Below are 18,155 nucleotides of genomic sequence, written 5' to 3'. Positions count from 1 at the left end.
ACAATGTTATTTTGGACTAAGAGAATTATAGCATTGGATATTGGCCAATGCTCTGGCTGAAATCATGCAACTAGCTTCACAGCCCACCTACCTACAGAGCTCAAAATCTGGTCCAAGGATGTCCTAGGTCAAGCTGTATGTTAGGGTGCTACACAAACACTTTCCACGTGTTCAGGAGTATTTCGGAAGTCTACAAACTACTCTGTTTACAGAAGCAAAATTATTTTATGGTATTCCTCTACCAGAAAACCACAACTTATCACAGATGTTTCTTTCCGTGGCCAGGCAATAAGGTGAGCCAGCACAGAAGAAAAGATCATTCATGATAGCAATTTGTTTGAATGATGCTATGAAGTGATGAGATCCAGCCTGTCATGCAGAAAACTTTGAGCTTATTGTATAAGCTACCACCAGTGAAACATTCACACAGATAACTGCTGACAACCCTAAGCCAACAGTACGATCAGAAAGGCAGAACAAAAACAAATGTAGATATAAGTGTTGGGCAATTACCTCAAGCCATCTAGTCACTGAGGAGAGAAGCAATTAAATGTATACCACTGTTTATGCCACTTCCATCCTTTTTTGTTTTGCTTCTTTGTTATGCTTAATTTGTTCCTTTCAGTTGCTTCTAGACAGGATCCAACCAGTGACATTATATATTTAGAAAGAGTGCTTTGAGGCAGAGGAAGGGAAGAGGAGAAAGAAGGCAAGACAGATGGAACTATGTACAAGAATAATTATTATTTTGCTCTTTGTTGATGAATGATTAAAAACATTAATAAACTTGTTAACAAGAAGAACAGAAAGGAGAGCTGCTGCTGAAACAGCTGTACTTTTGCTTATCAATTGTTACAGTCACCTCAAGAGCACCTGCTTGCAAGAGCACTTTCACCGCAAGCAGGCAAGCAGAACACACAACTCACATCTCAGCCTTGTGTTCCGGCATTAATGAGAATGATCAGTGCTTCTGGGGATCTATCATGCCTCTTGATTAACTGGTCAAAATCTAAATTGATATCAGTGGGAGACATTATATCACAGAGAGTACTTAGAATTCTGGTCATGCCTAATTGTTATTCCTTATTTAGGAATGCCAATTCCCAAAGATATTTCACATATGATTGTGTTAAATTTGAATAAATTGATTCCTAAGATAATAGCCCTGTGCAGACCAACCATTAAGGCCAGCCTGGGGGTGGAGTCAGGGCATAGTGTCTACACGACACACACCCAGCTGCGTCCCTAGGGAGTTTATGATGCCGTGCACCGCACCACATGACGTATAGCGTCATGGCACTCCTCTGGTGCTGCGTCTGCATGATGCAGTGCCAAAGGAGCACCTTCAAACTGTGCAGCAGTGGCTATCACGCCCTTTCCAGGGCGCAAAAAGGAGCCTCCTTTTGAGCTACTTTTTGTGCCCTGGAAAGGCAGGAGAGGGGCTGCAGCATACGGTTGCCTTGGCCCTGATCCAGAGCACCTGAAGGCAGCTGCAGGTCACCCCTTAGGGGCAGTCTGCACAGCCCAAATGTTGACTATAAATAGGTGAACAACTTTAGATTTGACTCTTTGGAATCATCATCATCCTCATTTCTTTCCCACCTCTCCTAAAGGCTCAAGGCGGGGAGACTGGAGGTGCAGAATGCACTATACATTCTCGGTGAATATTACACTTCCAGAGTTTATGTTTTACAAGGCCTTTCTTCCCATTTGCCCTTCAAATCTTTTTCAAAAAAATGATTCAGAAATTCACAACAACAGATGTCCTGGTGGAGTATGCAGCTTCATATAATGAAGGTGTATTTGGTTTTTAGATGTGAAGTCGAAGGCTTTCATGGCTGGCATCCATAGTTTTTTGTGGGTTTTTCGGGCTATGTGGCCATGTTCTAGAAGAGTTTCTTCCTGAAGATGCCAGCCACTGATGCTGGCAAAACGTCAGGAAGAAACTTTTCTAGATCATGGCCACATAGCCCAAAAAACCCACAAAAAACTATGGATGCCAGCCATGAAAGCCTTCATAGTCTGAATCACTGGCCTACTTGATGTATGCTAGTCAATGGAATTCTTCATCCAGACAGAATCCGCCAACTTGAACTGTGATCTTGTTGGATGCCTCTTTCAACAAGATGGGTATTGAGGCTTGTATCAGAAACGGCTTCACTCTCCCGCTCCTCAAATTTAACAGCAGAGACCATTTGGTATACATGTCACAACTGTGTTTTGATCCTTCTTTCCAAATTAAATTAACATTATGAGATAATCCAGGGCAATTCTTACTCTGAATCAACTGACTGGTTCTGATGATGAATTTCTCCCATCTCTCAGGTTTAAGGGCTAAATGGGATCTATCAACTCCTGTGGAGTAGTAGTGTTGTTATCTAGATATGGCCTTGCAGACTTGAGCGCCTCAACATCTCCTCTATTTTTGGAAATGTTAAGTGAATCTGAACAAAAAATGAAATTAGCTAGATCCATTTTGCAGAACCAGTGGACTGTGGCTTTGGCCTCCATAACTGAGATATATGGATTTTAAACTCCAACTTATAAAGTTAAAACTCTTTGCATATTGGACTTCACAATGTTTATTCAGTAAAAGTTTGCGCGCCTGTGTATAACGCAGGTGCACTGTACTTTTATGGGCTCTTAAACTGTTTCCCTGCATCTTGGAAATTAATTTATGGCCAGTTGAAATGGATTCTCTGTGCCGTTTCACAGGCAAAGAGATTTATACTTGGCTACTGGAGAAACAAATGGCCACGATTCAATGAATTAAGGACCTTATGATCTTTCCAACATTTGAATATTGGGAATATAGACACATAGACATTTCACTAGGTATTTGTCTTTTCTAGAAGTTTATGCATTGAAGACTTTTCATTGCAATACTTTCAACTTATTTGTCGGTTTATTCTTTTTAAACAAATGTTTTATTTCCTCTTTCTCTTAATAAGACTTGAAAATGAAGACAATTTTTAATATAGTTTCACTGGATGATTCAAAAATAATGGTGCAAAAATAAAGCTGTTCTTATTCAGTTTTGCACCATTCACTTTCAATCACCCAGTACTTTTAATGCCTAATTTGCCTTGAGGCCCAATGAAAGGATGGGCTTCTATCTTGATAAATTAGAGAGACGATAGATAGATAGATAGATAGATAGATAGATAGATAGATAGATAGATAGATAGATAGATAGATAGGACAAACAAAAATAAAAAATAACAACTATATCCTATCTCTTTTTCTTCTGGTGATATCAAAAATCTCATTCAACCAGCAACACAGTGCAACACAACGGCTCTACATCTCATCTTCATCTTCATTCATATTCATAAAGTCACTGATTACTTGAATTCATGAATGAACCATTGCTGGTAATCTGAATATTGTCACCAGTCCACTTGAAACACAATAATTTGTTTTCATAATTTTGTATCATGAAATGATGTACCTGATGGTTTTGGAAGTAGGAATTACTTTTGGTCTACATTTAGTTCTTACTTTTGTGGTTTTTAATTTTTCATTTTGCTGATAGAGGAAGTAAAATCTCTTCAAGATTTTTAAAGGAGAAATGGTTTACATAAGTCTTCCTCCTCCAAAATTTTTTCAAATGTGTTGGACTGAAACTCCCATTATCCTAGGCAGCATGGGAAATGATGGGAAGCAGGGCCTAATGCATCTGAAGGGCATCCAGCTAGGGACAGTTGGTTTGCATGATGAGAGTCAAGTGGTGAGTAATCAACGGACAAAATAAAAGTAATGCGTTTTAACCAGTGCATTGAGAAAATAAAATGGAAATAGCAGCACTAAAAGCAGATCCTTTCCCTCCCAGAATTGCAGTGCATTTAATTCCTTAGTAAACAGCTTTAAATGACTAAGTTTCCCTCTTCTGCAGCAAATGGCTCCCAGAAGAACATGCTGCTTTCCACATTAATAGTACCGGACATTTTTCAGAGCATGCCAAAAATTACTGAGAACTTTATCGTAGGAAAACAAAAGCATTCAGCACTCTTTTCAGTTCTGGATTCTTCAGCTACTAGAAAAACAGGCATTTAATGTTTACTCTGATATAGAAATAACAAGATCATGAAGCTGAGGTCACGCCATGAAACAGACTGGAAACTTTTTTCCCTTCCTTCTCCCTCAAGGTATTCTGTGAAATTTTCATGAGTTTTTCAGAATGGGATGCATTGACGAATCAGGACAAGTGCAAGCACAAAGGCTTTCACAGCCAGAATCCATAGTTTTTGTGGGGTTTTTGGGCTATGTGGCCATGCTCTGGAAGAAAACATCAGGAATAAACTCTTCCGGAATTATTATTATTATTATTATTATTATTATTATTAAACTTTATTTCTAGAGCGCTGTAATTATACACAGCGCTGTACAAAGTCGGTAAAATTAAAAAGTATATAAAAGCCTGCCTAAGGCGTACATTCTAAGATAATAACAATTAAAAGAGGAATAGATAAAATTACCATATAGAAAAGAAAAAACAAATTAAAAACATCAAATATAAAACAAATCACATCACATCAAATATTATCAGACAGCCAGATGACAATCACAAATTCCCTGAGAACGCTTCCCTAAACAATATGGTTTCAGCTCAGCCTTAAAGCTGGTTAGGGAAGTGATGAGCCGTGCATGAAGAGGAAGAAGGTTCCAGGAATGAGGGGCAGCAAGAGAGAAGGGACGGATCCGGGATGGGGCAGAGGAGATCCTGGGTTGGGAGAAGAGACTTTGGCTACCAGAGCGGAGAGTGCGAGTAGGGATGTAGGGAGAGAGAAGATCGGTTAAATAAAGAGGGGCCAGCCCATGCAGGGCTTTAAAGGTGAGTAGCAAAAGTTTGTACCTGATGCGGAAAGGAAGAGGGAGCCAGTGAAGGGAAGACAACAGAGGGGAGACATGATCATAACGGCGAGCGAGTGAAATAATGCGTGCAGCTGAATGCTGAACAGAAATTAATGGGTGGAGATGAGAGAGGGGAAGCCCTGCCAGGAGGAGGTTACAGTAGTCTAGTCGTGAGACCACTAGGACATGGACCAGTGTCTTTGCGGTAGAACACAGCCACATAGCCCAAAGACCCCACAAACAAAGTATTTATTCACAGTGGCTCCCTAGTTACACAGTGTAAGCTTTTTGAGAACTTAAGATTTAAAATTTTAAAACAACAGAAAATGGAAATCTATTTGGAGGATGTTGGGAAGCCAGCAAACAAGAACTGACCTCATGAAGGGGAGGAGTTAGGATGCTTTCTAACACGGGATTCATTTTAGAGGAGGGTATGCCTGTCAGGGAGCCCGTGTGGTGTAGTGGTTTGAGCATTGGACTAGGGACGCTTTCACATGGGACGCAAGCGTCATTAAAATGGGAAGATTATCACACCCCATGTACTTCTCTCATTCATGTCCCGTGCATAAACTGTAATGGATGCATCATTGGGCAATAACAGATAACTGGGAGTCTCTATTATTACCCAATAACATGTCCATTACAGTAATTTCTGGGGGGGGGGGGGATTTCTGCCTTCCAGGAGCAGTACTTCCAGGGGGAAACCTAAAGCACACTCTCTCAGCCTCAGGCTAGCAATAGCAATCCCCCCCTGATGAAACTGTCCAAGAAAACTCCATGATATTTTCAGCTTAGGGTTGCCATAAGACGAAAATGATTTGAAGGCACCACATACGCAAGTCATGTTCTCATAGCCTCAGAGGATGGCCGATGGATATCCCCCTCTGTTGAAGCTTGCCCTATGATAGATTTGCCTTAGGGTCACTAGGAACAGTTGCTCAGAAGGGTGCTCTACGCCCATAAGTTGGAAACGACTTGGAGGCACACAACAACAACAACAACAACAACAAGGATAATAAAGCACAGAACGCACAGCACAATAACAAGAACAGCCAGTGGTTTCAGCATGCGATTCTGGAGATCAGGGCTTGAATCCCAGCTCAACCATAAAACCCACTGGGAGACCCTAGGCAAGTCACACTCTCTCTTCCCTAGAGGAAGGAAATGGTGTGGACTGAGACAACTGGAACAGACAAGCCCTTTCACTAGTTTGGAGATTATCTTTTTCACAGCTCCAGGTATGTATTTGTAAAGGAGCTTTCTTAAGAACTGAAAAAAGTAGCATGCTTTAAAGCAAGAAGGAACTATGTGAATGAGAGAGAGAGAGAGAGAGAGAGAGAACCAGTAATAGCTGCTTTTAAAAAAAAAGGGGGGGGGGCTTAATCAGGAGAACAAAATGATGGATTAACTAAAGAAGAAAAGCAACATCAGAAGCAGAACAAGGAAAGAAGAAAAGAAAGACTGGGAAGAGAAATACTATGAATAATACAACTAGAAGAAGAGATGGGTAACAAGAAATGGGTAACAATTTTATATGTGAAATGTTTGACAAACTATCAAAAGAAATTAGTGAAAACTGAAGAGAAAGTTAAAAGTATGACCAGACACCAGGATAAGAAGTGGAAAGAAGTGATAAAGTGGAAGTAGTCTGAATATTTCTAAGCAGGAATACCATTTAAAAGCATGATCATCACTTTAGGATGACTATTTTATTTATTTTGTTTATTTTATTTATATCTCACCTTTCACCCAATATGCAAGATTGCTGTTGAACATTTTTAAAGCTGATTTACATCCACTTTCCATTATCGTCATCATCATCATTATTATTAGGTATTGTTGGCAGCCTATGTATCCCTGGATTAGTCCAAGGGGCAGAACGTTAGCCCCTGACCACTGCAGTTGCCCACTAACGGGGTAAACTAAAACAAGATCGTAAAGGATAAGATAGAATGACAAGGATGCCATTTTGCAGCAATCTATAAATTTAAATAAAGAAATCGCATGAATGCTGAAATTAGAGAAATAATGGGGGGAGAGGAATTTTTACACTGACACAAAGATGTCAGTATAAACACTGCTGTACATGACTGGGGGCTGATGAAGCATGAGCAGCTCAGGCAGCATAGCATGGCTGATTTCCTAACTGCAGAACAGCAATTTAGAAAACTGAACACAGCAAAGAAATGACAAGGAACATAAACTAAATTAGGAAGACAAAAGGGATGTGCAGAAGGCCAAAAGTGGAGAACAACAGCATCAGCTAACAGAAAATGGGAAATGACTGAATTATAGAAAGTATAGAAAAGATCTCTAAAACCAAAGAGAGAGAGAGAGAGAGAGAGAGAGAGAGAAACTGCAGAAGAGATATCACCAGTCTTCTAAATGAGATGCCACAAAGAACAGAATGAATCACCTTGTAGCCTAGATTTTAAGTGGCAGCCAACCAATCTGTCTTTAGTATTAACAGTAGTACTGGTAGCATTCATCCTATACTCTACTTTACATTTTGGGCAAGTACAGTAATACATATACATATACATACATATATAGATACAGTCGGCCCTCCTTGGCCACAGATTTTTTTTTTTAATCCACGGATTCAAGCATCCGCGGCTTGAAAATATTTTTAAAAAGTATAAATTCCAAATAGCAAACCTTGATTTTCCATTTTATATAAGAGACACCATTTTGCTATGCCATTGTATTTAATGGGACTTTAGCATCAACAGATTTTGTTATCCACAGGGGGTCCTGGAACCAAACCCTAGCGGATACCAAGGGCCCACTGTACATACATGTTGTTGTTACTGATGTTACATGCAGTAAAGTCATTTCTGACTTACGGCAACCCAAAGGCAAACCTATTACAGGGGTTTTCTTGGCAAGATATGTTTAAAGAGGGGTTTGCCACTGCCTTCCTCTAAGGGCTGAGTAAGTGTGACTTGCCCATTGTTACTCAGTGGATTTCCATGGCTGAGTGAGGATTCAAACCTGGTCTCCAGAGCCAGAGCCCAACATTCAATCCATTACACAACACTGGTTATCACATGCAAAGTACAGTGGGGGCTCTTGGTATCCACTGCGATCAAAGCTCTCTATCACATATTGACCCTGTTACTGTCCACATTTGCAACCGTATCAATTTAAAATAGAGGTGCTTCCATTTCCGAGAATGATGTCACGCAATCCAAATCGATTTGGCAGTGTGGTCACATTACCAAAGCTGTGAACTGTTGCGACTCTTTAAAAGAAATCGCTGAGGGACCTGGTGCCAAATACACTGGTTTAAGTGGGCTTTTCACCCACCTGCCCCCCTCCACAAACTGCATCAATTGCAGTCAGGGCGAGTGTGGACATCATGGAAATAAAACTGTTCCAAACTGATTTATTTCCGTATTTGAATGACTCCTCAATTAAGGAAGGTATTGCTCTAGGTTTGCAAGACCTGAGTATCTCTTGAGAATTGCTCATTCAAAGGATCACCACAAGCCAAAACTTACATTACAACACATAACAATAACAAATACAGGTTGAGTATTCTTTATCCGTGCCTCCAAAATCTGAAATACTCCAAAATCATCCACATGGGTAGCTGAGAATGTACACAAAATTTAGTTTTTGTGAGTTTTTCAGGCTATGTGGCCATGTTCTAGAAAAGTTTATTCCTGACATTTCGTTGGCATCTGTGGCTGGCATCTTCAGAGAAGAGACTTGGAAGAGAGTGGGTATATATATATATATATACTGTGTGATCATGGGTAAGGAGAAGTGATTCCCATGTTAATCTGTGTATTGTTCTGTTGTTGATGGCCAGGCCTCAGGGCAGGAGGATATGTAAATTAGTGTCTGCTAACTGGTGATCATTGTCTGCTGGGAAAGCCTCTGACCCTGAGTGGTTTCTTATTTGCATTTGCTGAGTCCTGGTTTTGGTGTTCTTCAGGACTGGTAGCCAAACTTTATTTACTTTAAGGATTTCTTCTTTCCTGTTGATGTTGTCCAACTGTTTTTGGATTTCAATGGCTTCCCTATGCATTCTGACCTGATAGTTGTTGGCATGGTCCAGAATTTCAGTGTTTTCAAACAGCATTTTGTGCCCAGGATGGTTTATAATGTGTTCTGCTATTGCTGATTTTTCTGGCTGACCCAGTATGCAGTGTCTCTCATGTTCCTTGATTCATGTTTGGACACTGCGTTTGGTGGTCCCTATGTAGACTTGTCTGCAGCTGCATGGTATGCAGTAAACTCCTGCAGCTGTGAAATGGTCTCTCTTGTCCTTCGCTGAGCGGAGCATTTGCTGGATTTTCTTGGTTGGTTTGTAAACCATTTGGAAGTTGTGCTTCTTTACCACTTTGCCTATTCTGTCTGTGACTCCTTTGACATAAGGTAGAAATATCTTCCCTTTGGGTGGTTGCTTGTCTGGACTCCTCTGGGTTTTTCTGAGTCTGGCAGCCCTTCTGAGGTCTGAGCTGGAATAACCATTCACCTGTAGAGCCCGGTACAGGTGCTTCAATTCATCTTCCAAGAAATGGGGTTTGAAGATACGTTTTGCCCGGTCTACCAGTGTTTTGATTGTGCTTCTTTTTTGTCCCGGGTGATGGTTGGAGTTCTTGTCCAGGTATCCAGGTATCTGTCAGTATGTGTAGATTTTCTGTATACTGTGTGACCCAAACATTGGTTTGGTTTGCGGGTGACTAGGACATTCAAGAATGGCAATGTTACTTCCTTTTCTTTTTCCATAGTGAATTGGATGTTAGGGTGGATGTTGTTCAGGAACACAACCAGATCTTCTTCTCCATGACTCCAAATGGTGAAAGTGTCATCCACGTATCGGAACCAAGTTGTGGGCTTTTTGGTGCTGTTTCCAGGGCTTGCTTTTCAAAGTGTTCCATGTAAAAGTTTGCTATCACAGGGCTTAGAGCGCTTCCCATTGCTACTCCATCTCTCTGTTCGTAGAATCCTCTGTCCCATTGGAAATAGCTTGTGATGAGGCAATATTCGAACAGGGCTGTGATGTCTTCTGGAAAAATTTGTCGGATGAGTGTCATGGTGTCCATTATGAGACTTTGGTGAACAGGGAGACCACATCAAAGCAGATTAGTACGTCTCCAGGTTTTAGTTCAAGGTTATTGATTGCTCCTATGAAGTGAGCTGAGTCCTTGATGTAGTGGGGGGTATGCCCTATATAGGTTTGTAACTGTGTGGCCAGAAACTTGGCCAAGTCATATGTGGGGGATCCAATAGAACTCACCATGGGTTGGAGTGGAATGGAATCCTTGTGGGTCTTGGGAAGTCCATACAATCCCCCCTTGGCTTACACAGAGGATCCGTTCCGGACACACACACACACACACACACACAAGCCAAATACTGTGCATTCTCAAGCTCAATTCAAGTGAATGGGGCTCGTGCATGCGGTGGCATGGTGGCGCACCCCATTAATCCGAATGGGATGTGCCACCCCTTGCAGCTTTCAGCATATGTTGAAAGCCGCGTATGATGTGGGCGCACTGTATAGTCTTGGTGGGAGAACCTCAGATTTACACAAACTTTGTCGTGTGGTTGGCTGAATTGAGGAGTTTTTGATCAGGGTGTTCGTTTTTCTAGTGTTTTTAGGTCTTGTTTCAATTTTTTGTATATTGTAGGATCCCGGAGTTCCTTGATTTTTTTGTTTGTATTGTTCTGTTTCCATGATTACTGTGGCATTGCCCTTGTCTGCTGGGAGAATGATCACACAGTGTGTGTGTGTGTGTGTGTGTGTGTACCCACTCTCTTCCAGATCAGCATTCTCTGAAGATGTTAGCCACGTCAGGAATAAACTCTTCTAGAACATGGCCTCATAGCCTGAAAAACCCACAAAAAACTATGGATGCCGGCCATGAAAGCCTTTGACTTACACAAACTTTGTTTCATGCACAAAATTATTTCAAAATATTGTATATAAAATTGCCTTCAGGCTATGTTTATAAGGTGTGTACAAAACATAAATGAATGCCATGTTTAGATTTGGGTCCCATCTCCAAGATATACAGTACAAATATTCCAAAATCTAGGAGAAAAAATCCAAAATCCAAAACACTTCTAGTTCCAAGCATTTCAGGTAAGGGAGACTCAACCTGTATTAATATTTGAAGAATACCCACATGGGTTAGGAACAAATGAAGCTGCCTTATACCTAAGTCAGACCATTAGGTTCATCTATTTCAGAACTGACAACTCTAACTGGCAGTGGCTCTACAAGGTTCTTTCCTCATGCTACCTAGAGACACTGGTGAGTGAACCTGGGACCTTCTACATGCAACGCATGTACCCTATTAGTGAGCTATAGCCTTCCTCTCTTTCAGTCATTTGTAAACCACTATCCTTTCCAATGCATTTGACTTGGAAAACATCAAGTACACAGTATCATTTTTTTAAAAACCAGGTTGTTAAGGAAAATTCTCAAAAGCTGGCTTGTGAAGCTGCTATTCTAAGGCTGCAATCCTGTAACTCACTCTGCTAAGAGTAAGCCTCACTGAACTGAGTGGGAGTTAATTCTCAGCGCAAGCTAATTCCAGAAAAAATAACTGTGTTGAACTATCAGACTGCATTTAAGATTATCAAGTCACCCTGGTCAGAATTTCTGTGAATTGCTCACATTTTTCCAGTTTTGATCCTCATAAACCCAAATGGTCAGAGTTTCCCTGACTTACTTACTTACTGTCTTTCTTTCTTTCTTTCTTTCTTTCTTTCTTTTTGTTTTTTTTTAAAGCAGGAATGGCTACTTCAAGAAATTTCAATCAGTTCTATCATCCATTTCAAAAATATGCATCTAAGGAAGAAAAAGAGAAGTAGACAGAGGTTCTTGGAAGAACTAATGAGCGACAGCATTTGTGAAAAGATATAGGCAAGTTGTTTTGTTAAAATGCCTAAATTATTCTTTCTGTCACCATCATTTGGAAAGATCAAACTATTGTATAGGAGGAGAAGGAGCTATAGAAATGCCATCAAACATCTGTGAATGCCTTCCTTATTTCATATATAATCACTGAAAACAACTTTAAGTAACAACAATTATGTTTTGGCTATTATGAGTCCCTTGATGATCTAATCACACTGCCCAACAGTCATATATTTTACCACTAATTATCAAACAAAAGAAGTAGAAACTATGGCTGCATTTGCACTGCAGAATAATAATAATATAATATAATAAAAACTTTATTTGTATACCGCCTTTCCGCAATGATCAAGGCGGTTCACAACACCATCAGATACAATTTATACAATACAAATATATAATACATCAAATGCAAGTACATGAAAACCCTAAATACATATAATTAAGAAACAACCTTAAACCAAAAAACACAAGTTTTTTGTGGGTTTTCCAGGCTATGAAAACCCCATCATAGAGACATCTTAGGGTCGCCATAAGTCAGAAATGACTTGAGAGCCAACAACTATGTCAAACATCTGTATTTTATGAATAAAGAAGGGGAGAGGGAAATGCTCCTTCCCTCCAAGAGGAGTCCATGCAGGTGTCCACTTGTAGCATGTAGCTCAAAGTGTGCTCCTCGGTTCCACCATTACCTGTCATAACAGTTGAAGTCATCAAGCCAGCATCCTTTCTTCACCAGTTCAATGGAGCCAGAGTTGTTTCTCCAGGAGGCATAGCAGTGGAGGCGCTTGTCCTTCTCGCCTTCACAGCGCTCCACCCCACTCTGGTTGGTCTTTTCCAGTTCCCAGTTAGCATTGTAATAGATGCATTCCCTTGTCTCTGCCTCACCATGGCCTGGCCCTGTAGAAAGATGCAAAATGGAAAGCTGTTAATGACTAAAACTGGAGTGGAGAAGCAAGAGACATTTTCAGCATTCTAAAAGGGGATTAGGTAAAGTCATGGAAGCTAGGGCACTGATCACTACTAGTTGAGGTACGAACGTGTCACCTCTTATACCAGAGGCAACATGCTGTGGAGTGTGAAAGGGAAGGTATACAGCTGGCCCCCCAAATTTGCGGCTTTGACTTTTGCAGATTTGATTATTTGTGGTTTTGATTAGTATGTCTCTTTAGGAATCTCTAGGTCCTCCAGCACAACTTCTGGCAGAAGTTGACCACAGATTTGCACTGGAGAACCTGGAGATTCCTACAGAGGTGTTCTCTCAGGTAAAAAGAATAGTGGGGTTTTTTTTGTTTTTACTTGTGGTGTTTTCACATTCAAGGGGGTCCTTCACCCCTAACTCCAGGGAACATGGAGGGACCATTGTAAATTGTTATCCAGCCCTCCTGATGACCCCTAAGGCAACTGGGGTTAACCGCTTCCTGGCTCTTATTCTCATTCCATCTCTGTTCTTCATACTCTCACTTTTTCTCAGGATTGCAAGGCAAGGCAGTTTACCACACAATTTAAAAGGCTCCAATAAAAACACAGTGAATTATAAATATTAAAATGTGAGTTAAATTAATCATACTATTAAAAAAATCAATTAAATCCAGCATAACTGTTTAACTGGAAGGATGCTTGTCACCCCTCATCCCAGAACCAAAATCTTCTCAGAAGAGCCCCCTGTGAGCCGAGAGGTGATAAACAAATATTTAAATAAATCAAATCAATGAAGACTTTATTTTTAATGGGGAATGGGGAGAAATAAGTGAATCTATGTACTTCTGCCTTCGGCACCCATCATCTTTATCATCCTACTATAGTTAAACATATGAATATATATCTAGGTGTAGCTGTTTTGGCCTTATTGCAAAGTAGCATAATATCCCAAATTCACAAAACAGTGATACCTTTACTGAGCCACCCAAAATGCACAAAATACATGTTGCAAGCTTTTGTAAACTCAGTTGGCTTCTTCAGCAGGCAAATGTTAAAAATCATACAGGAAAAAAAGAATATAAAGCCATGATGAGACTGCCTCTAGTACCAAGTGACCTTCCTGAACCAGTAATTAAAAACAAGCACGCTAACAGTTAAGAGGCTAAACTACGTAAAGGCAAGGTCAAATCTGACTTCTCCAGATAACTCCACAGGTGGTCAAAGGCAAGTCATCTGTCAGCTTCAGCTGCCGCACCTCTACCCACATTTGCAACAGGGGGGTAATATCCCTGAATCCATTACAGGACCAGTGCACAGGCCTTCCCATGTCAAGACAAACCATTTTAGCCAATTCAGACATCATGATGAAACCATTCCGACTGGAACAAGTTAAAGCAAGCTAGTTAGCCATCGCAGGAGTAGCCCACATGGCATAGGGTTCAAGGGTTGGACTACAATTCTGGAGACCAGAGTTCAATTCCCAACTCAGTGATGAAATCCACTGGGTGACCTTGTGCAAGTCCCATGCTCTCAGCCTCAAGAGAAGGCAAGGCAAATCTCCTATGAACAAATCTTGCCAAGGAAAACCACATGATAAATTCGCCTTAGGGACAAAAAGAATTTGAAGACACCCAACACTCACACAAGCCATCGCAGAGACTTACTTTCACAGTAAGCCATCCCAAAGAATTCCCACCCAGTATGGCCAAGGGAGACTGCAAAAGCTTCCTCTTCTGTTTTTGATCGATATGTTTTTGATTAATTTGAACTGTAGTTAGTTTGAAACAAGTTTATTTCAAACCATAGGTTATAAATCTGGCTTGTTTAATACAAATCCTGATTAAGATTAACCACAGTCAAGTTCTTGTATAATGCCATATTGTGGTTAATTAAGAAAGAAAAGCTTCCAGTCTCCTCCCTGTGGTCATGAGAGAAGACCAGTATGTGCTGAGGGAAGGCATCATCCAAAATCAAAGTTCAATGCAGCTCACTCCCATCATGATAATCCACAGTTTACTGTGATGACTAGATTGGTCCTTTATCCATCTGCTGTGGGAATACGTGTCAAAATTTAAAAAAAAAATTAAAAGAAATGTTAAAGGCCACTACATATTATGATTTATGTTCAATCGACCTGTAATATTTTCTGCCAGGCAGTGTCCTTGCTGTATGCAACTGTGTTCATTGGTGAATAAAAGGCTATAATAAGAGCATCCTTAGTAAGACATCTGGCAACCATGGTATTATCTCACTTTGTCCTTCAGTCAAAGGGAGAGGACGTCACACTATCAGATGTTCAATAGACACAAAATTAGGTCAAAGCCTATTGTATGGAAAACCATTTGATGCTGGTGAATCTGCTGTCTTCCATTATCAGAAAAAAGCTGCAAAGAGATTGGAGGTAGATTCGCCACCACCTGTTCAGTGAATCATTGGGGAAACGTTTTTTCTCTGAACCAGTGGCCACTCATGGGATCTGTGTGCAAATGGAGGTACAAGTAAAAAATTCTGAGCCATGACAACACGGTTGTGTGAGTGCTATCAGGGGAAATGGAAACCTGAAGCCTGCATAACTTACATACATACAGAGAGGCAATAACTTTATAGTTGTTGCCATCACATCAATTTTGACTTATGGCAACCTTATGAATGAGAGACTACCAGGTCACCCTATCATCAACCACCCTGCTCAGGTCTTGCAAATTCAGGGCCGTGATTGAGTCCATTCATCTGTAATGTGGTCTTCTTTTCCTACTGCTTTCTACCTTAGGAAGCATTGTTATCTTTTCTAGTGAGTCACTTCATGATATGACACTCCCAGTTCAGTCATTGTGGCTTCTAGGGAGACTTCAGGCTTGATTTTTTGGGGCACCCATTTATTTGACTTTTTAGCAGTCCTCAGTATCCAGTGAACTCTCCTCTAGCACTATGTTTCAAATTAGTTAATTTTCTTCTTATCAACTTTCTTCACTATCCAGCCTTCACACAGAATACACACATTCACAGAAATGGCTTCATCATAAGCTACCATTTCTGCTTCTTGTTTTTCACTGCCACAGTTGTCCATCTGGCTCCAACAGGTAGAGTTCAGTATGAAGTAAGCAGCTAAACAAAAGAAGTCTACCCACCTCTGACCTGTGCACTTTCAAATTTGTAATTTACTTTTTAAACGGCTGCTTCTTTTCTGGACGAGAGCCGATATTCTCAGGAGGCTGATTTCTCTACCTGAATACTGCATTCATGGAATCATAGGACACATTGGGCCTTCTGTTCTGCTAGTTCTTCTGCTAGTTCCTGAAGCACTATCCTATGAGTGCCATCTTCCAGGAGCAGCCTCATAGCCATGTTGGCTGGTAATGAAGCAAGTTATAGTCTAATACAGCTGGAAGACACAAGATTGGGAAATACTTCTCTCTGAGCTAAATCTTGCCAAACAGTGTTGTGTTAATGGTATCAGCATACTATGTCAAAAAAGCTGTAAAAAAGGTTTTAGAGTGATATATTTCCTTATTCACTGAGCATGCTTTGTCAGATGAAGCTTTTCTGCTCTGAAGCTTTTATGTTATGCTATGCACAGAATCACAGAATCCTAAGGTCAGAAGGGACTGCAAATGTCATCGAGTTCAACCTTCCTGCCATGCAAGAAAACACAATTACAGCACTCCTGAAAGATGCCAATCCTATCTCTGTTTATAAGTTTATTTCTTTATTTCTTTAAAGTCTTCCAAAGAAGGAGACTCATCCCCTCCAACCTCACTCCCCCCCCCCCAGGCAATCTAATCCACTGCTAGACAATTCTTACAGGAGAGAGGTTCTTCCTAATGTTTAGATGGAATATCTTTTTGTGTAATTTGAATCCATTCGTTCATGTTTCAGTCTCTGGAGCAGCAGAAAACAAGCTTGTTCCATCTTCTACATGGCATGGATTCAGATATTTAAAGATGGCTATCATGTCACCTGTCAGTCTTCTCTTCTCCAGGCTAAACATACCCAGTTCTCCAAGTCCTTCATAAGGCTTGGGATCAAGTCCTATGAAGTCTTGGTCACCCTTCTCTGAATGTCATTATTACTTTCCTTGATCTGGATGTGCATCATAAAACTTTTATCATTTTCAAGAAAGCAATGTCTCCACTGTCTTTCTTTAAGAAAGAGAGCCTTTCGCACTAAAAACTAATACATCTTCTCACATGAGTTAATTAAGCATCTCCCAACAACCATTTTGCAGAACTTCCAAAAATGGTTTTTCACATGCAATATGATTCCTTGGTCCACAACACACTGCAGAAATCATCCAGTTTGAGACCACTTCAACTGCACTAGCTCAGTGCTAAGGAATCCTGGGACTGTAGTTTATTGTGGCAGCAGAGCTTTCTGACAGAGAAACTACATTTCCCAGAATTCTCTAGCATTGAGCCAGGGCAGTTAAAGCAAACTATGATTTCTTATTTCTGCAGCATGTTTTGGACCTTTGTCATATTTTAGCTTCCCTATTGTCATTTCTTTATTTTCTCCCTTTTAACTTCAGCTTAAGTCATTTAGAGGTAAAGAAATTGTTCAAAAGGAGCAAAACCATTATTACACTCATTCCTCTCCCAAGGTGTTAGTACAATGAGCTTCTCGAAACAAAGAGAAATAACCTTTAAGAAGACTCTTTACAATTCACTTGAGTTGGTGGGAAGATTCAGTCAAGATTCTATTCCTTTGAATATTCCCAAGGAAGAGGAGGGTTTGTTTCATTTCACCAGGGAAAGATAGCAAACAAAAGTCTTTCAAAAAGGAGACTGCAACAGTTTAAAAAAAGGTGCCACATTCATTCCAGGGTTTCTGCAATCTTATCACCAATGAGCAAAAGCTACATAAATCAATGGGAACTGCTCTTGAATTCAAGTTTGTGTTACAGAATGACACCCTGAAATTGATATTTTCTTTACATTAAAACACAAGTATTTGCCTCTGTCATAACTTACAAGTAAATGTAATGGGAAAAGCAAACAGTGATAGCATTTTCAATAACATAGCATCTATCTTAGCCCCTACAAGATGGACACTTTGACTATTATAACTTATGTGATGTGACTTGAGCTGCAGGAAAAACTAAGGATCTTTTTGGAGGTAACAAAAGGCAACAACATTATTAAAGAGGGGGCTGGGTTGTTCACGCTGTATTCTGATGATCTTGTTTATTTATAACCTCCAATATTACACAGGTGAAAAACAGGGAAACACATCCATACTTTTCATATCCTGGGTGCTGTACGCTGTATTTCAGAGAAAGGAACCAGTAAAGACATTTCTGAGTATTCCTTGCCTAAGAAAACACTATGGAACTCATGGAGTCACTGTAAATGGACAGGCAAATTGAAGGTACATGCACCCAAAATTCCCATGGAAACAAAGGTCATTGCTTTAGTGAATATGTATTCCCAGTGTGAGGGGAGAGACTGTAGCTCAATGGCAGAGGAGTTGTTTAGCATGGAGAAGGTCCCACGTTCAATCCCTG

At 40.4% G+C, this 18,155-nt stretch overlaps 1 protein-coding gene across 1 annotated transcript in view; it reads right to left on the bottom strand.

The window, feature by feature from the left end:
• ACVR2B (activin A receptor type 2B) overlaps positions 1–18,155 on the bottom strand; it is a 150,844-nt gene that overhangs the window by 38,498 nt on the left and 94,191 nt on the right. The window contains exon 2 of the mRNA XM_089533635.1: positions 12,427–12,634. Coding sequence (XP_089389761.1) covers positions 12,427–12,634 — 208 coding nt within the window. The remainder of the gene's footprint in view (positions 1–12,426; positions 12,635–18,155) is intronic.

This window comes from Sceloporus occidentalis, unplaced genomic scaffold (genome assembly GCF_023333645.1).
Source record: "Sceloporus occidentalis isolate IW3139 unplaced genomic scaffold, rSceOcc1.0.p SCAF_7, whole genome shotgun sequence".
NCBI lineage: Eukaryota > Metazoa > Chordata > Lepidosauria > Squamata > Phrynosomatidae > Sceloporus > Sceloporus occidentalis.
Note: the sequence above shows the minus strand (reverse complement) of the source record. Positions and strands in the feature narration are given on the sequence as shown.